This window comes from Carassius auratus, chromosome 38 (assembly GCF_003368295.1).
Source record: "Carassius auratus strain Wakin chromosome 38, ASM336829v1, whole genome shotgun sequence".
NCBI lineage: Eukaryota > Metazoa > Chordata > Actinopteri > Cypriniformes > Cyprinidae > Carassius > Carassius auratus.
In genome coordinates this window covers 21,450,438-21,471,460 of record NC_039280.1, presented here as the reverse complement: position 1 = coordinate 21,471,460, position 21,023 = coordinate 21,450,438, and the positions used below count along the sequence as shown (strand labels likewise).

Genomic DNA, 21,023 nt, shown 5'->3' with positions numbered 1-21,023 from the left:
AATCAGTCGTTCCAATTTAGTAATACTAAATTTTCATTAAGTGCATTACTTAGCACAAAATAAATCTTTTTCAGCATTTATTTTCTCACTTGACTAGGGTATGTAGTTTAAAATAGTGTTGAATAATAGCTGCACTGCAAATAGCAAAGCTAAAGCAGGATAATGTTGAAACTTACTACAGTGTTTAATTTTTCCTGATATTTCTGCTTCTTATCTCAGCAAATTTACAACCAGAAATAAGAATCAAAAAGTAGATTTGTGTTGAAATTCAGAACAACACCACTCTTGCTCTTGTGATATTGTTTAATTTCAATCTTAACATAACCCATTTATTTTTGCATTTTCAGATTTAAGACATTTGTTTAATAAACTAACTTAGACTGTACTTTATGTAAAAAAAAATAAAAATCAAAAAATCTTCTTTTATTAACTACTTTCACAGTTTTACACATTCATTTAGCGGACACTTATTCAAAGTGACTTATTAATAAGAAAAGTTATTTGACATGCAATAATAATATGTCTGCTGAATAGCTTTTTAGCGCAGATGACAGGACCTTGGTTCCTTGTATGATTTATTATTTTTTTTTGATAGAAGTTAGCAGCTGCTAAAAAAAAGTGCTTCTGAAAAAAAAAGTATATAGTGAAAAAAATGTATAATAATAAGTTACAAAGTAGATTTATATCACTCAATTATTTATAAAAATGGCATGAAAATAAATGAAAATCCTGAAAAGAACAACTCAGAACATTGTATATTTCCACGCTGGTTTAAAATATTTTATGCATATTAGTGCTGGCAAAACATTCAGTTACTTGTGTTGATATTGTTTATTTATATTTAGATTGCACCTACATAGACAAAAGTAATTCACTTTCTTTTCTGTGTTAAAACTGTTTAAAAGTCAGCATGTATGAAAATAATTTACATATTTGCAAACTAAAGCTATTTTTTTTAAGGGAAATTGGAATCCATATACACAAACATAATTTCAAACACATCGACACATTCAGTGTATTTATGTATAAATGTCATAAGTAGCAGCACACGTTTTGAATAAATTACACAAGACCTCAAAGCAAGCACCTGAGAGATAACAAAATCCTAAGTCGTTCAATGCCCTGCTGTTCACCTGTCTGTGCTTGTGATGTGTACCACACTTGAACAAAGATTCATTATTGTGCCATTGTTCTGTTTTATGGCTCTGTAATCATCTGACGGATAATAGTCACGACAGCAAGCGCTCCAGGCTTCCTGACTCAACAAGCAAACACTCAGAGCAAATAATTACTGCTGGACTGTGCAAAATGTCAAAACAACTCCATTAGAAATAAATGCAAACACCACACAACACAGATGCTTTACACTGGAAATAAAACAGACATTTATCTGCAAGCATATATAGAAATTTACACTAAGTGAACAATCAAAATTCTATCCTGAAGTTTTTTTTGTTTGTTTGTTTGTTTTTTATCTATTTTTTTATGTTCTTGAGATCTTGAGACCTGACTGAGACTAAACTAGAGTGAACTGTACCTGAAAAGATGTATTCTTATAGTAGAGAAACATTCCAAATTGTTTAAACATGGAACTACACACACACACACACACACACACACACAGTATCCTTTTTGTTTATAAGTACTTGAAACTGTTGATGCATGCCTTGTGTAAAGTGTAGCCTGTTCTCTGAAGTCTTCAACACTAGGGGCTTAATAATAATAATAATAAAATACTGTTTGATTTTTAAGCAGGCTTCTTAAATGGATCAGTTGCTGGCCCATCAAACAAAGATTACCATCCAAAATTCAGATGACTGGTGAGCCAGTATTACTGAGATCAGCTTGTTAGGATGGACAAACAAACAAAGCAATGTTTCAGCGGTGCTGCAGTCTTTAAACTTCTCAGATAACTCACAGATTACTTACTTATAGTTGTCTCTACATAAAACGTGAAAGGAGAAAGTGTTGAATCCTGAGTTGAATAATGCAGCATTACATCAACAATATGTTTCAGACCCAATATCATATGTGTTATCAGTTATCATCTCTGTGGATTAAGCAGTACATCACCTATACATCTTGGCTCAGAAGGGGAAAAAAATAAATAAATAAAAATCTACTGAAGGTTCATGTGCTCTTGCATTAGACACAATGTAGTTTTCCAAAAGTGTGGATAATTCACAGAGGCTAATAGGTTTGTTCAGTCCTTCCATCTGTAAGTCTGGCATATGGCATGTCTGTGTTTTTCTAGTCAGCGGTGGTGACTTGTGAAGTGGCAGTCCGCAGGATTAAACCAGCAAACCCTCCTCATGATGGAGCTACACAGCCTGGTCAGATATCCTGGAGATGTTGTCAAAGTTGTTTACTTGGGTAGACAGGGACTTGCGGCTATCTGTGCTGGTTCTCGCTCTGACTCTCTCCTGGTGTGTCTCATCTGTTCCGGAACAATGACAGATGAACGCTGCTTTGAACTCCTCTCGAAATTTACCTGCATGGAAATATATTTAGGATTTGATTTAAAATGTCAAATTAACCTTAAGCCTTTCAGAATCCATTTAAATCCATTTCTTCACAGATAAGTGAGCGCAGGCTGTGGATTAAACTGTGTCAAATGGCATTCCCAAATGAACATCAGTTAGAACACCCACACTTGTGTACACAGTGTTAACTAATGCTACTTAATTAACATTATTTTTTTTACATTCACAACTGTGATCACTGACAGGTTCATGTGGCCTGTGGGCATGCCTATATAAGCCAGAACAAAAAAAACAGAACGATAAAGGAAGGAAATAGCAACCTGGAAATGCCTCTAGTCATGTCAGTACATCATCTAATTTTTATTTATTTATTTATTTATTTTTATTTTATGCACTGAACACTGTACTTTTAGGAGTAGAACAGTTTATCATTGGGGCAATATGACAAAAATTATTAATTTGATTAGAAAAAAAGCAAAACAAAAACATCAGCAACTCTTTTCAGACCTTTCAAATTCAAACCTACTTGGTGGGATTAATTCATCTTCAGTAGGCACACTAAATCTGTTTTAAATGATGTCTAAAGCGTCCTTGACCAGGTAATGAAATACTCAGTATTATCAAACCTGTGCACAAAGAGAATACTGCAGTGCTAATGAAGAAATAATTAGCGTGCTGGTTTGGAATGAAAAGGTGTAGGATGTAACTGGAGGGAAAAGGCATTTCAAAGCTTTGAAGTTCTCTGTGTGTTTGCAGGCTGGGTAAGGAATGAAAGATGCGATGCCTTAGTGTGACCAGCAGATGGAGGAAATGACATATAGCGCAGTTGTTCTCAACTCTGGTCATCCATATGTATTTCTTATTTGACACACCCAGATCAATTCACACATTTCTCTGCTAACATGATGATGATTTCCCTCTGGTGTGTGAAGAAGAAAGAATTGGAATTTTGGTGGAACCTATGATGTTGCGGAAAGGTGTCAAATACTCACCACTGAGGAAATTGTAGATAATTGGATTAGCGGCACTGTTGGCGTATATAAGCCAGTGTGAGAAGGTGAACCAGGCATAGACACTCTCTCTGTTGTCCGTGTTCTTAAAAGCGCCAAATACTCTACAGACGGGTGGACAAAAACATAAAAAACACCATCAAAACAAGGCAGTGCAAATAGAGCATTTATTATAGATCTAAGGCTTTCAAATGCATTTGTCCCCTCCTCTGAAGACCTAAAAAGGAGCCGATTTTTATAGGCATGTTATTACAGCCTTCAGTTCATTCAAATACATACCTTCTGCAAACCATCTTAAAGAAGTGTGTCTGGGTATTTCAAAAGCTTTACTAGACCAGAATTCATTGTAGATATAGATACTTGGTTTGAACAGAATTCAGAGTACAAAGGGCTGCACAATTAACAGATGTTATCTGAGCAGCCTTAGAGAACATTTTGCCTCACATCACTAAGAACAATGTATTAAATCACTATAAGAACTACCACTTTTACACTAGTTTTTACATTTCTGTCAACTTTCATTCCATTACATTTCCATTAATAATTGCTCATGTGTAAACAAGTGTTAAACTTGTATTATTTCATTTTCCATTCAAGTCAAGGCTGGGTTGTACGATGAAGTGCAATCTGATATTACAGAGTTTATCACGAAAAATCGTACGCTATGATTTTGTCTATTCAAATGCATTTATAATCAACAAAATTCAAGGCATTCGAAATTGTAAACTGTAAAAAATGTATTTTATGTACATAATTCATATATATTCATGTACATATATATAATTTCATATAATTAATATACTGTATATCACACAGAGAGTGCTGTTTTTTTCTCCAAATGTCAGCAAGATAACAAATGCAATATTGATTTTATACAACTTTAAAGTTAGCATTAAGTGTTTTTTGCATCTCTGAACAACACAAGGGATGGTTGAGATAATTTTTTTAATTTTAAATTTTATTTTTATTCCTGAATGAATCAGCCATTTGAATGAATCGATTGAATCTCAATGACTCACTCATTAACAGTTACTTACTGATAAAACAGTATCTAAAACCTGATGATTACATTATTTTAAATGAGACTACCCCCAAGATTACTTTTATAAACATGAGCCGCATTCAAAAGATAAAGGGGGAGGTGTTGCTACATTTTATAAAATATTTATCATATATCATATATTATATATATATATATATATATATATATATATATATATATATATATATATATATATATATATATATCATTTATATATATATCATTTATATATATATATATATATATATATATATATATCATTTATATATATATCATTTATATATATATATATATATATATATATATATATATATATATATATATATATATATATATATATATATATATATAATTTATATATATATATATATATATATATATATATATATATATATATATATATATATATATATATATATCTATATATATATATATATATATATCAAATGGCCAAAAAGGCACCATATATAATTTATTAAATAATTTGCTGATTTTATATCCGAGTTAGAGCTGGCTACAGTTTTAAAGTTAAATAAAGTTTTAATTCTTGGTGATTTTAATACCCATGTTGTGAATGAAAAAGATGCATTGGGATCAGCATTCATAGAAATTTTGAACTCTGTTGAGGTTAGGCAACACGTCTCGGGTGCTACTCATTGTCAAAATCATACTCTAGATTTAATACTGCCACATGGAATTGTTGATGGTTGATGGTGTTGAAATTATGCAGCCAATCGATGACATCACAGATCATTATCTAGTCTTGTGTAAACTTCATTTAGCTAAAACTGTAAAGTAAATATTTCCTGATTTATCTCAATTCTTTGTTATATCCAAAACCTCAGAACAGCTTAATGATGTAACAGTAACTATGGACTCTCTATTTTTCTAGCATTTTAGATATGGTTGCTCCTTTATCCCTTAAGGAAGATTAAGGAAAACAGTCTGACACCGTGGTATAAAGTACACTATCCTACAGAAACACATAAAAAACTGCTAGATCTGATTATTTTTCATCTCGTTTAGAAGAAAACAAACATAACCCCAGGTATTTATTCAATACAGTGGCTAAATTAACAAAAAATAAAGCAACAACAGGTGTTGACATTTCCCGACAGCACAGCAGTAATGACTTTATGAACTACTTTACTTATAAGACCGATACTATTAGAGATAAAATTGTAACCATGCAGCCGTCAGCTACAGTATCGCATCAGACTATGCACTATAGATCCCCTGAGGAACAGTTCCACTCATGCTCTACTTTAGGAGAGGAAGAATTGTATAAACTTTGTAAATCATCTAAACCAACAACATGTATATTAGACCCTATTACATCTAAGCTCCTAAAAGAGGTGCTTCCAGAAGTCATAGATCATCTTCTGACTATTATGAATTAATTATTGTCATTAGGATATGTCCCCAAAATGTCCCCCGAATAACTAGTTAATTACAAACAGATCTTAAATCTTCCTTTTTTGTCCAAAATACTAGAAAGGGTAGTATCCTCACAATTATATTCCTTCTTAGAGAAAAATGGTATCTGTTTCCTGAGGATTTCCAGTCAGGATTTAAACTATATCATAGTACTGAGACTGCTCTCCTTAGAGTTACAAATTATCTGCTCTTATCATATAATCATGGTTGTATCTCTCTTTTAGTGCTACTGGATCTGCATTCATAAATGCTGCATTCAACACTAATGACCACAACATTCTCTTGAATAGACTAGAAAACTTTGCTGGCATTAATGGAAATGCATTAGCAAGGGTCAAATCATACTTATCTGACCGCCATCATTTCATTGCAGTGAATGAAGAGGTATCATATTGATCACAAGCACAGTATGGGGTACCTCAAGGCTCAGTACTAGGACAGTTACTTTTCACACTTTACATGTTAACCTTGGGAGATATCATCAGGAAGCACAGTGTTAGCTTTCACTGTTATGCTGATAACACTTAGCTCTATATTTCCTCGAGGCCCCGAAAACCATACCAATCTGAAAAATTAACAGAATGCATAGTCAATATAAAAACCTTGATAAGGAGTAATTCTTACTGCTAAATTCTGAAAAAAAAACAGAGGTGTTAATCATAGGACCTAAAAACTCTACAAGTAATAAATTAGAATGCAGGATGGCTGCTCTGTCAATTCTTTGTAATCAGTTAGGAACCTAGGTGTGTTATTTGATAGCAATCTTTCCTTTGAAAGCCACATTTCTAGCATTTGTAAAACAGCATTTTTCCATCTCAAAAATATATCTAAATTATGACCTATGCTCTCAATGTAAAAAAATAGAGAAACCACCACTGTTCAAATCCATCTGACTTTCCTGCAACCTGGAATTTAACTGCTGGTTTTGTCTGGTCAGAGGAGAACTGGCCCTCGACTGAGCCTGGTTTCTCCCAACGTTTTTTTCTCTATTCGGTCAAAGATGGAGTTTTGGTTCCCTTTCAGTCAAGTTGCGCAATTGACTCAAATTCAAGCTTTCACTTTGGAGCCGAGCACATCTCCTGCTGGTTTCACCGGAGTGTGTACAAAGCAAGTCACCTGGTGTTGGTGTGATGGCCTGATTCAGCGGTTTGTCAAGAGTTTCCTGCCTTCTGCTCCCATGTTCCCCTGACACTTCACCACTACTGAAAGAGCTTCAAAAATAGTTTGGTTTGTGTTTGCGTCTTTTTAAAGATGTCATTCCGCCCGTGTGTTTCTGGATGTGGTCGATATATAGCTCCTGTGACGGCCACAATTGCTGTGTCATGTGTCTGGGCTTTCAGCATGCTGAGACTGCGTTCATGGATGACTCATGTTCTCATTGCAGGGACATGACCATTTCGGAGTTAAGATCGAGACTTGATTACCTTAAAAGGTATAGAGTCCCCTCTGCCGCACCCCGTTCTAGCTCCTCTACTCTTAAGAGGGCTATTTGCTGGACCTTCTCAGACTCCTGACATCTCATTCGGGGCTCGAGCCTCGGGAGATGAAGATTCAGCTGCGTTGCCTCCCTCTGGAGTGCCTGCGTTGCCCGAGTCTGATCCTGAGCTGACGGCCGTGCTTTCCTGGACATCTGAGAACATCGGGCTTGAGTGGAATTCTCCACACTGTCCCGAGCACTCGAGGGTGGACTATTTGTTCCTGGGGGCTGCTCGTACTGATGGCCAGCCCCAACACCCCCCCCCCCCATTGACCAGTTCTTGGAATGCACATTTGTCCACCCAAAACCATTCTGGTGCTTCCTCCACCTTTACTGGTCACAATGGCAGAACAGCAAAGGGGTATGCTGGGATTCCCCCAGTGGAGCATTCTGTTGGGATGCAATTTTGTCCACAGAGCACCTCCACATGGCCTGGTGGTCCCAAGGTCTATAAGTTTCTCATCCATGCTTGTGGCCAAGTCTTACAGATCTGCAGGTCAGGCCGCTTTTGCCCTTCACACCATCTGGTCTACCAGGCCAAGGTGCTCAAAGAGGTCCACGGGGCAGTGCTGACCCAGAGGTTTTGCAGGGGGCGCGCATTGCTACCAACCTTCGTGCAACGAAGGTTACTGTGCACACCTTGGGTTAGGTCATGTCTACTTTGGTGGTCCAGGAGCACCACCTATGACTAAACCAGGCAGACATGAGGGAGTCTGATCAGACTCAGCTCCTTAACTCCGCGGTCTTCTAGGCTGGCCTCTTCTGTGACCAGCTGGAGAATTTTACCCAGAAGTTCTCTGCAACCAAGAAGCATATCCTGACCTGGTGGCCCGCTGCTGCCTCCACACTGCTGCCGGCACAGCCACCTCAGCTTGTTCGTTGCTGAGGGCACCTCCCAGTGGTGTCCTCTACTCCCGCTCGGCCACAGCAGCAGCCTTCACCCTGGCCGCAGAGAGGAGATGACCGCAGAAGGTTGGTGCAGCCTGTCTCTTCCCCTAAACCTGCCAAGCATCAGGCCAAGTGGTGTCCCTGAGATGGGCGACCTGGATTTGGGGATGTCAGCTCATCAGGAGATGGTAGCAGGACCACTCCTTCCCCCAGAGGAGAGCAAGGGGAGAATCCTTTTTTTTTCTCATTTTCTTTTTGCCCAAACGTTAATTGAAAGAGCTGTTTCCTCTACCTCTGGGTCCCAAGAGACCACCAGACGATGTGCTTCCTCACCGCTTTAATTCCCCTCTTCTCTTGCCATTTCTCGAGAATGCATTGCCTTCTTATTCCCTCTTTGCCACTCGGAATCAGATGAGTGCTCACACTCAGTCCCCACTAAGGGAGCCTATGCCTCCCATGCCGGGGCTGTCTATTCTGCCTCGTTGCCCCACTGTGGGTATGCCTGTAGTTCTCTTGACTCTGCTGGATCGGTTTCTGGGAGCCTGGCTAGAGCTCTCGGCCTGTACCTCTGGCTCATCCTACGTGATTCAGTTCGCAGTTTCAGGGTGCTCGGGCGACAATAGTGAGCAAGGATGCTCCTGTCATGTGTGCAGAGGATGCAACCCTGCTGGCAAAGGGTGATAGAGCCAATTCATCCAGCCGAGATGAAGTTCCGCTTTTACAGCCCCTACTTCATAGTACCCAAGAAAACAGGTAGGTTATGGCCAATCCTGGACTTGCATGCCTTGAACCAAGCTCTTCAAAGTTTTCCGTTCAAGATGCTAAAGTCCAAGCACATTTTCAAATGCATTCGTCCGTTGGATTGGTTTTCATCAATCAACCTGAAGGATGCCTACTTTCATGTCTCCATTCTTCCTCGACACAGACCTTTTCTTTGGTTTGCTTTCGAGGGGCAGGCATATCAGTACAAGGTTTTCCCATTCGAGTTGGCCCTGTCTCCCCGCGTCTTTACAAAAGTCGCAGAGGGTGCCCTGGCTCCTCTTAGGGAACAAGGTGTCATTATCCTCAACTACCTCGATGACTGGCTGATTCTAGTTCACTCCTGAGCCTTCACAAGCACAGGTATCCTGTGGTCAGACATCTTGCCCGTCTGGATCTTCGGGTCAATTGGGAAAAGAGCAAACTCTGCCCTGTGAAGAGGATCTCTTTTCTTAGTATGGAAATAGACTCGTTCACCATGTTCGCGCAGCTTACGAACGAGAACATGCAGTCACTGCTGAATTGGTCATTCAAGGGTCAAATATTTTAGGGTCATTCAAAAGAGCAGTTCCACTGAAACTGTTTCAGAGGCTCCTGGGGCATATGGCATCCACAGTGGCAGTCATACAGCTCGGGTTGCTTTATATGAGACTGTTCAGCACTGGCTTCACGACCGAGTCTTGAGATAGGCATGGCAACAGGGCACGCTCCGAGTGACCATCACCATGCCTCGGAACCTTCACCCCATGGTTGGACTTCTCATTTCTTTGGGCTGACGTTCCCCTAGAACCAGTGTCCAGACATGTTGTTGTGTCAACAGATCTCTCTGCCACGGGCTGGGGTGCCATGTGTAACGGGCATGCTGCATCAGGTTCCTGGACATGACCCAGACTTCAGTGGCATGTCAATTGCCTCGAGTTGCTAGCAGTAAGACTTGCTCTGCACCGCTTCAGGGCCCTGCTGAAGCACAAGCACATTCTGGTCCGTATAGACAACACTGTGACCTCTTGGGGCATCGCAGTTGTTCTGTCGGCAATGCAGAGGGCTCCCTTCTAGCCCTTGCTCTCAGTAGAGCTAAAGTTTTATCATTGAAAACTGTGCTCCTGATGGCTTTGGCTTTGGTTAAGAGGGTCAGGGACCCGCAGGCATTTTCAGTTGACGAAGCGTGGCTGGAATTCGGGCCGGCCATCTCTCACATTATCTGGAGACCCCGGCCTGTATACATGCCCAAAGTTCAGACAACTCCCTTTAGAGATCATGTGGTGAATTTTCAAGCACTGCCTCTGGAGGAGGCAGACCCAGCCCTGGCGCTACTCGGTCCAGTACATGCGCTCCGCACTTACTCTTTATTTGTTACGGAGGCCAGCAGATAGGGAAAGGTTGTCTCCAATCAGAGGTTATCCCACTGGATAGTGGATGCTATTTTCCTGGCTTATCAGGCTCAAGACCTGCCATGCCCCCTAGGGGTGAGAGCTCACTCAACTAGGAGTGTAGCCTCCTCCTGGGTGCTGGCACATGGCGCCTCACTAACAGACATCTGTAGAGCTGCGGGTTGGGCAACACCTAACACATTTGCAAGATTTTATAATCTTAGTGTAGAGCCTGTGTCCTTTGGACTGGATGCCCTGGGTTCCTCTAGCACTGTTGATGTCCAACACTTGCGTGCATGCACCTTCAGTCAGCCCTGTGTTGGACTAGGTGCCTCCAAGCGTTGTGATTCCCCTTTTTCTGGGCAATCCCATGTTTGTATTTCCACAGTAAGTCTCTTGGTAGCCTGGAATTGAACTGCTGGTTTCGTCTGGTCAGTGGAGATGAAATAAATGCACAGACACTATTTAAACTGAACAGAGATGACATCACTGAATTCAATGATGAACTACCTTTAACTGTCACTTTGAATTATTGACACACTGTTTTCCTAATGAATGTTGTTCAGTTGCTTTGACGCAATTTATTTTGTTTAAAGCGCTATATAAATAAAGGTGACTTGACTCCTGTAAAAGGCAGCTTTAAATCTTTTAAGAAATAATGAAAATAAAACAAATTGCTTTTCTCTTTAACAAATCACAAATTCTCTTAACATTGAACTCATATAAACAAAGACATAATCTCTTCATTAGTGGTGGGTGATACTGCAAAATTTGGTATCGATCCATTACCAAAATACATATAGGGTCAGTATTGCCGATATCGATACCAATATTATACTTTTTACTTAAAAAGGGGAGAGCAGTAGGTCTATGTCATTATTTCTGAGGTGAACGAATGATAAATTATTTAGGCAATACTTAATATTAATGTATTGAAGTCCACAACATTATTAGTTATTAGGCACTGTAGAATGAATTCTTTACAGCCTTTAAAAAAAAAAAAAAAAAAAAAAAAAAAAAAAAGAGTAATAATTTCTCCTTTTTTTCTAGTTTTAAAAGCAAATGAAATAAAGTGCACACAATTATGGTAACACTTTATAAAACTGCATGCGATTAATCATTAGTTAAGCATTAGGAAACAGTTAATTCATCATTTATAAAGCATTAATAGACATTTATAAGCAGTTTATAAATACAGATATAAATGCTTTATACCTGATTTAAAAGCATATCTATAATGTATTTAATAATTGTTTTTTCATACTTTATTAATGATCAATTTATAATTTCTAAATTAAGTATAGCATTATTTACACAACAGTTATTAAGGAGTTGTCAGTGGTTCAAAAGATCACTTAGAAATTGTAAGTAAATGATTAATAAACTATTTAAATGTGCATTCATACATCTTTTTATTCAGACATATAGTAATAGTTACTTATAGCGTTAATAAATGGTTTATTAACATGTATTTCTACTGTAATTCAGGGTTAATTCAGGTAGTTCTAAAACATATGTAGTTGTTAGTTAACTATTTTTGTGAGCTCATCTAAAGTGAGGACTATTTATGCCTTGTAAAGCTTTTACAAATGAGATTTAAAGGCTGTTAATATTTCTATGTTCTGTATCACTGTGTTGTGTTTGTTTCTGTTTTTTTGTTTAGAAGATAACTGAGCCTTTAAATATCCTTTATAAATGCTTTACAAGGCATAAATAGTCCTCACTTTAGATGAGCTCACATAAATAGTTAACTGACCACTACTAAATGCTTTATAACTACCTGAATTTACTACATTTCTTGTGATCTTATGAATCACTGGCAACTCCTAAATAACTGGTTTGTAAATAATGCTATACTTCGAGAAATTATAAATTGATCATGAATAAAGTATGAAATTACACATTATAGATATGCTTTTAAATCAAGAATAAAGCATATATCTGTATTTATGAACTGATTATTACTGTCTATTAATGCTTTATAAATTATGAATTATCTGTTTACTAATGCTTAATTAATGATTAATAGTGTGCAGTTATTATAAAGTGTTACCACAATTATTACTGAAGAACAAACAAAGAACAAATATGCCTGTGCAATTACATTCCCTGAGCCCCCCTTCTGGACTTCAGTGTGCTATCAGCTTCGCTCACTCTGTTCGCTGATCCTCGGCACATTGTGTTAGTGAGTCACGTGACGACACAACAATGAATCACAGCAGAGCAGCAGGAGGGGGAGGAGTAGCAAAGTGGGCCAGGTTGTGAAAGCACTGCAGCGTTTGCTCAGGATTGTAGAGGTAGAAGACACGAGCAAAGTGTAATGAACGTAGATGAGAGATATTTAAATTAAAATATCGATTAAGTTACAATTGTATCAATCCAATACTAATACCAGTGTTGGCATTGATTTAGATCTATCAGCCCACCCCTACTCTTCATAGATTATTGAAGTCAAATGTTTTCCATTCATCCAAGACCATTGACATAAATAACCTAACTGAATATCACAAAAACACCAAATAAGTGCTCCTTGGCTGATCTCACCATAGACCTCAAGATGTCCAGTCAAACCTTCTCTGTGCTTTTCTTCCAAACACAATGAACAACATCAATGTGATGACGAAAGTTACAGTATTTGCAGCCTCCAGTACCATACAGTATGTCAATCACTTGTTGTTTGACATTCTATATCTTTTTTTGGTATCTTTCAGCTTCATTCATTCTTTCTTCTAACTCTGAAATTCTCCTCTGATGTTCTTCTGAATTATCTCCACCGATATTTGCACCAAGTTATTCTGTACATCTGCAAGCTTTGGCTCAGATTTACTTTTCTTTGGACTGGCGTGCATGGCTCTGAATCCGGGACCGGAATTAATGTTAGCTCTGGACTACTGCATCGAGCATAGGAATGCGTCTCCATGACTTCCTTTTTCTTTTTTTTCGGCATTCTGCATGGTCAGCAGAATGATCTCTTCCTAAATCAAATTTTCCTTTGTCTGTTTTGGCCCTTGTCTGTTTTCTGCCATTAGATCATATAGCTGAAGGGGAAGAGATCTTTGAACTATATAGCTTTCAGATGTCAGTATAAACTTTGATTATTTCTAAAGGTTAAAGGTTACTAAATTAGCCATTTGTTGCTCCATTGTTCAATGCCTTACTCAATACATCTTTCAAAAGTCTATAAAGTTGCTCAGTGGGTGTGAAAAATGAATACCAAATCAAAAAACTCTCTGCATCTGACACCATCTTGGCTCGCCCCCTGTGACGAGCCATTCTCATGACACTGGAGCCACATTTAGCCGTGGTACTTGCTAACTAACACATTATTAGAAAAGGCAATTTGCAAAGATTCATAAAAACACTACACAAAAAAAAAAAACCTTTTCTTACTTTTTCTGTAGATGAAGCTGGATCACTACATAGTTCCTCTTCAGGAACTCGAGCTGCGTCGAGAACAAATGGGGAATGCGTCCAGCAAGAAGTCTCTGAATAACGTGTATAATCAGTCCAATGGAAGTGCTCTGTGTGTCAAAGTCAAAGTCACCTTTATATATATAGCGCTTTAAACAAAATACATTGCGTCAAAGCAACCGAACAACATTCATTAGGAAAACAATGTGTCAATAATGCAAAATGATAGTTAAAGGCAGTTCATCATTGAATTCAGTGATGTCATCTGTGTTCAGTTAAATAGTGTCTGTGCATTTATTTGCAATCAAGTCAACAATATCGCTGTAGATGATATTAGTGACCCCAACTAAGCAAGCCAGAGGCGACAGCGGCAAGGAACCGAAACTCCATCGGTGACAGAATGGAGAAAAAACCTTGGGAGAAACCAGGCTCAGTTTGGGGGGCCAGTTCTCCTCTGACCAGACAAAACCAATAGTTCAATTCCAGGCTGCAGCAAAGTCAGATTGTGCAGAATAATCATCTGTTTCCTGTGGTCTTGTCCTGGTGCTCCTCTGAGACAAGGTCTTTACAGGGGATTTGTATATGGGGCTTTAGTTGTCCTGGTCTCCGCTGTCTTTGACACAATGTATTTTGGTTTAAAGCGCTATGTAAATAAAGGTGACTTGACTTGACTTGACATACTTAACCTTAGACGATTTTTGAAATTATAGGGTGGTTGTGTACGCACACTGTCATGACACATTCAGATCAAACTAAAGTTAAAGGGTTAGTTCACCTGTTCCTCATGTACATAATATGTACTTATTATAGTAATTACAATAACTATGTAATAACTAGGTACTAACCCTAAACCTACCCCTAAACCTAACCCTAACAGATGCAGTTATCTTGTGTTACCAGAACTTTCTTAGATAAATACACTGTAAGTACACTATAAGTACATGTTAGTACATGTACTGTAAAATAAAGTGCAACCAAAATTATGCCTGTAATGACTCCCCCTAAAGTTATTTTAGATTTAGTCCAAGAGCTTTCTGTCTCTCCATTGAAACTGTGTGTATGTTATACTGTCCATGTCCAGAAAGGTAATAAAAACATCATCAAAGTAGTCCATGTGACATCAGAGGGTCAGTTAGAATTTGTTGAAGCATTGAAAATACATTTTGGTACAAAAAAAAAATAAAATTATTCAGCATTGTCTTCTCTTCCTGGTCAATTGTGAGCGCATTCACTGCAGTGACGCTGCTGACATATGACACTGCTGACATGTTATCTTTGTTATTGGGCGCACCAGAAAACACGTAAGCAGCATCGTACACTAAGTAGACATCGAAAACATCGGGTACCATGGCGGCGGGGGTGGTATAAAGTGCATTTGCAGATTTTGACCGCTGAGTATCGCTTTAACCACAAGTTATCAAACAAGCGCATCAAAGCACATTTTCGCAAATAGAGGTCAGTTTTTTCTCACTGATGTGTTACATTTGACTGCTTCAGTCAAGGAAAATGAAAGAAAAACACTATAGTTTAAATATTTAATATATTTAGTATTCACAGATGAAAGTTTGGTATTTATGAAGTTACGTGCATTTCTTAGAACGAGAAAGAGATAGAGTCTGTGCTTATATTTTCTAAGCTACATGGTATTAAACCATATTTTAGATTGGACACATTTAAAAGGTGTGCAGTATTATTTATATTATATTGATTATAAGTTGTATTATTCAAAAGAAATTGTGGTTTACTTTGCATCCGAGCATTAAAAGTGGTAGCCTGTTTTAGGGGGGTAGGCTACACGGATTAATATGCAAAATTTCAATATTTTAATATATGCCAACATATATTATGCCTATATTTTAATTTATATTTTAAATATAAATATATTTTTTCCTTTAATAAAACAACATGCATTTTTGTTATTCGTTACCTGTCCTTTATTTTGACATAACCTATTGGGAAAAAGACATTTGTCTGTAAACTGATTAAGACATTGTTGCATGTTTAAATGTGAAGCACTGTATAATTTCATTCCCATTATTTAGGCCTAATTTGCCTAAAACAAGAAACGAGTAAAATTAAACTGGCACGATTAAATATTTGAAACTCTAAAGTTCTCTCATTATAATCAACAACATTCACAGGATGTAAAAAAAAAAGCTTTAGTAATTGACAACTAAAGTAATTTTAAAGGGAACCTTCTTTACTTGCTTTTAAAGTAGGGTAATATCATATGGCCTAAAAAAAATAAAAAAATCACATTTTTTTTTACTTTAGAAAAAAAAAAATCTGATTTAAGATTTAAACCGATTTTTAAATCAACATTCAAATGACGAAGAAATTTTACAACAGTTTTAATATAGTTCTTTATCAGTGTCATGGATGGAGGACCTGTTAATATTTTTTCTAGTTTATATTTCCATCTCGTCATGCTGCTGGTTTAGATATTTATTTATTTTTTCTTATAGAACTTATTTGTAAATAGAGCAGTCACTGTCTGTGTCTACACCGGACGCCAGATTTGTCATCTGAGCCCCACAGCGAAAAGTGTGTCTAAACTTGATGACATCACACTATAATGTCAAATCATCTGAACGCAGTGTCAGAACATTTCATCATAAACAGAACGAGCATCAGTTCACTGATGGGGATCGTGTCCAGTGTATCCATCACTGTGTTCTATTGTCTTTTGCTGGATCGTTCCACTCGTGTCCAGTGTAGACCTGGCATGCGTTTTTGTTGTTTTATTTTACAGCCCTGCTTGTTTTAATGTTTTTATTAAATATCTGTATTGACTGCATGGTCATATTATCGAATTATTTACTGCCATGCAACCTACAAAAGTAACGCTTGGTGAGTCGATGAACGAGCATTGCATCAGGTTGATTTTTGGCGGATGTGCTGTGCTTGTGTTCGCGCGGTCGTTTTCGTCAGGTGAAACATCTCTCTCACTCACAGCAGAATCTATGAGCAGCAACAACTTCCCCTCCACGCGCACTGATGCCAGAAACACGCTCCGCCTTCACTCCGTGAATAAAGTATTTCAGTATGTTTGAAATGTTATGTTCATAACATAGCATATAAAATAATAATAATTAAAAAAAAAATAACAGAAGAGTTTCAAAGTGGCTTAAGCTATGTGTAAACTTTTTCCCTATATCACATGCCAAACTAATAACATTGTAAGCATTACATCTTTAATTGCTGCTTTCTGCTGTGAAAATTTTGTTTGTGATGAAAATAACATCTTTGTCAGTTATTTTATCTAAACAGATCGATTAACTTCTTCAAGATTTCAAAATCAGATAGCATGCTGATATTGTAGCACTGTAAGATTACATTTGTCTGAATGCATTATTGCGAAAGCGATTGAGTGTGAATCTGTTTAAATCATGCTTTAACCCAAAAATAATCAGTAAAAGAAACAGACAAACTCTTAACATCCCGCTTGACTCTTGCAGTCAACCTTCTGAAAAAGCTAAATATGTTGGCTGTTGGCATGAATTTTACTCGTGATAAGAAGCTCATATTCAAGTGTTTGTGCAAAAATTATTAATGTGCATTAATCACAGGGAGGCGCTGTCTCATCACTTGAATTTTTCATGATAACGGATGTATAATTTTTAAATTAATATAATATCGTGCAGTCTCACATAGGTACATTAAAAATATATCTACAGAAAGCTTGAAATGTTTTTAAACGAAAAGGTATAGTGTAATGTGTGAATGTTGCATTTCTCTCGTCGGAGAGAGCCAGCACTGTGAATATAACCAAAACAAAAGTCCTATATTAACCGGTTCAGCAAGTGAAAGCCTCATAAGACATTGTCCATATGAAAGAGCAATTCACACCTTTATCTCGAACCCCACAAGCCATGAATACCTATCCAAAACCCAACCCCCTCCAGCTGAACAGAATAGGGCTTGGGCGTCGTGACGTCATTACTTGGCGTGGCCGCCACGTTGAATGCTTCCTTTACTGCCACTCGGACTACTGCGCAGTGTTTAGACATACTCCCTCTCATCCGTGTGTCTTAATTTGATGAATTAAAAATCTATTTTGATCATTTTCAACCGTTGCTGTATTGTGGGGTGTAATAGCGCAACACATAATAGCCATGGGGAAAATAAAATGAGAATGGATTAACTTTACACCACTTTCCTGCTTGGAGGCGCGACTACGGAGACCATAACATCTGAATATTAATTTATATAGCTTGAGTCAACATTAAAAATAAGGGAAATTTCTCGAGTTACTCATCCAAAATACGGAAAATTTCAACATTCATCTTTTTGTTGCTATCCCTCTGCTGACAGCAAAAAGTCGTACTATAAAACTGCTGCATTAACTAACGTTAAGCGATTTGTGAAGCTAGGTCTCACGTGACTTTAGTTACAGATTGGCGTGAAATCGTGCTCTCACAACAACAACGCTATCTTAAAAAGCCCAACATCATGCTAAGGTTGCTTTCAAGTAATCAAAACGATGCTTGAAAACAGCTGTTTTGCTGGAAGGACAAGCAGTAGCAACAGGACAACAACACTGAGACTTGACAGGTCTGATGGAGGGGCTAACGGGATATTTTACAGGAAAATACTAAAACGGGAAGAGAGCGGGAAAACAGCTCAAATACGTGAGAAGCCCGGAAAAACGTGAGGGTGGACAGCTACTAACTACACTTTTGAAACACATTGTTAAAAGTCCATGTGTGAATGGTTGTTAGCACTAACGGTTACTAAACTAGCAACTAGGTAACGTTAGAGCGCAGCTTACCGGATTACTGTATACTGTTTTGCCGCTGTTCCGTTTCTATGATTTGCAGCTCCTGAACCCATCCATTTGTGAACTGTACATGAGACTTGACTTGTAGCTTCGGAACTATTCTGAAGTGTAGGCGCTCACAAAACAAACAAGGTAGCCGAAGATATCTGTAATGCAAACGTGCGGCAAAAAGTCTCCGTCCGTACTCCACTATTTGTTGGGAATTTCATATGGATCCAAACCGTTAATAGAGCCGATTTTGTCCACATACCGGTCCCTGGCATCCCTATTTAGCGTATCCTTATAAATCCCACAACCTTTTCGCGATTTTGACATCTTTTTTTCTTTCTACCAACTCTGCTCTTCTCGTTCAACTGGCTGTATGTTTACATTCGCGAAGCTGGCAACATGGCCGCCACGTCCCAGAATGCAACTTGGCGTCCAAGCCCTATTCGGTCTGTGTTTTGGCTCTGAGGAACGGTGTGTTACTGGGCTGAAACATGCCTGCACTCAACAGCACTACTCTTTATATTCATAATTTTCTCGCAGCCCATATTATTATTTTCACAAGACCATAATGATAATAACAAATCATCAATTAATAATTAATCATTATTTTATGAAAATCATTGTTATTTGTGATCATGTTTGCGGGAGGCTTTAAGACCAAGCGGAGTCCTCAGTTTTCGCCTCACAGCGCGCGGGTCTTCGAGGCTTCACTGTCTGCGGTTTGACTTTACTGAATCAGATTGAGGTGAACTTATTGATCATGAGCCCAACATTTAGCAAGGCAGGAAAATTCTAATGGAAGGAAGACGTATATCATTGAGCTAATGCTGTTAAAGAGAGAGAGAGAGAAGTCTAGGACTATTCTTAAACTTGGAGCTCATTATATTGAAGTACAAATCCAAACTCCAGAAATGTTATTTTTACATTTATCTGCCGATTTAATCCAAAGCGACTTAAAATTGCTATATATGTTAGAGGTTGCACACCTCTGGAGCAAGTAGGGGTTAAGTGTCTTGCTCAGGGACACATTGGTGTCTCACAGTGGATTTGAACCCAGGTCTTTCACACCAATGGCATGTGTCTTATCCACTGCGCCAACACCACCCCTATGTTATGCATTTTATGAATAATGAAATGTTATGAAAATTATGTATTTTATTTATTCACATGCTGTATGGTTGAAATAATATTTGAATTCACAACTTTAAGTTCCGTTGTTCAAAAAAAATGCTTTATTGGCTAATGTTTCATAAACCTTCAGTTGTTTTGCTCTAAAATCCATGCCATTATTAATTTCACAGTATTTTTACGACACTATAGGCCTTATATTTATTTACTGTTTAATAAAAATAGCATGCATATGATCCGTTGTGTTAAGGTCTTCTTTTAATTTTTGTTTAGTACACTGTAGTCTAAGACTATCCTACATTTTAAAAATTAACAAATTGTAAAAAAAAATATATGTTTTTTTTTAAATGTTACAATGTTATATCATAATGTTATTGTTGTTTTACTTCCTTCTTTTATCTCATTTTACAATTACATTCATTTCGCAATCCATCCCTTTGCGCCACCTGGCGGTAGTTTCGCGTATGATTTTAACACGCGACTGAATTACAGTTACCACCGCGGCAAGCCCCAGATAGGCTGGCCACCTACTGTACGTCAACAGTCAATAATTTTTGTTTTTTTTTGGACCAAAATGTTATTTCTATGCTTCAACAAATTCTGACTGACCCTCCGATGTCACATGGACTACTTTGATGATGTTTTTATTAACTTCTGGACATGGCCAGTATATCATACATGCATTTTCAATGGAGGGACAAGAAGCTCTCTGACTAAATTTCAAATATCTTAAACTGTGTTCCGAAGATGAATGGAGGTCTTACGGGTTTGGAACGACATGAGGGTCATTAATGACAAAATTGTAAGTTTTGGGTGAACTAATCATTTAATTTTGTATCTGATTATGTGCAATTCTTATGCAGTTTTTATACTGATTCGACACTGGATGGATATCCTGCCAGGGATTTCTGTGCCCAAAACACCAGAGTTGGCAGGTGGAGCAGAAAAATCCCCCAAAAGCTTCAGGGAGGATATAAGACATGATGTTCTAGTCTCTCCATCTCTCATCGGAGATGGCATGGCCATGACACCCTACAGCCATGACTGTCAGGCTTGTTTGTTTTGGGCCATCCTCTTGGTAATGATGTTTCCTAAATCAGGCTGATTGCTTGGATGGTTGTGTGTGATTCCTTTCTGAAGACAAAGAAGCAATGACAGATGGCCATGACACCCTACAGCCATGAAATGTAAGGCTTGTTTGTTTTTGGACATCCTCATGGTAATGCTGGTTCTTAAATCGGACTGATGCT

At 37.8% G+C, this 21,023-nt stretch overlaps 1 protein-coding gene across 1 annotated transcript in view; it reads right to left on the bottom strand.

The window, feature by feature from the left end:
- Positions 1-694: 694 nt before the first annotated feature.
- hcrtr2 (hypocretin (orexin) receptor 2) overlaps positions 695-21,023 on the bottom strand; it is a 102,841-nt gene continuing 82,512 nt past the window's right edge. Inside the window, exons 6-7 of the mRNA XM_026224735.1 lie at positions 3,476-3,597; positions 695-2,491 (exon numbers count right to left, since the gene is read on the bottom strand). Coding sequence (XP_026080520.1) covers positions 2,322-2,491; positions 3,476-3,597 — 292 coding nt within the window. The 3' untranslated portion in view covers positions 695-2,321. The remainder of the gene's footprint in view (positions 2,492-3,475; positions 3,598-21,023) is intronic.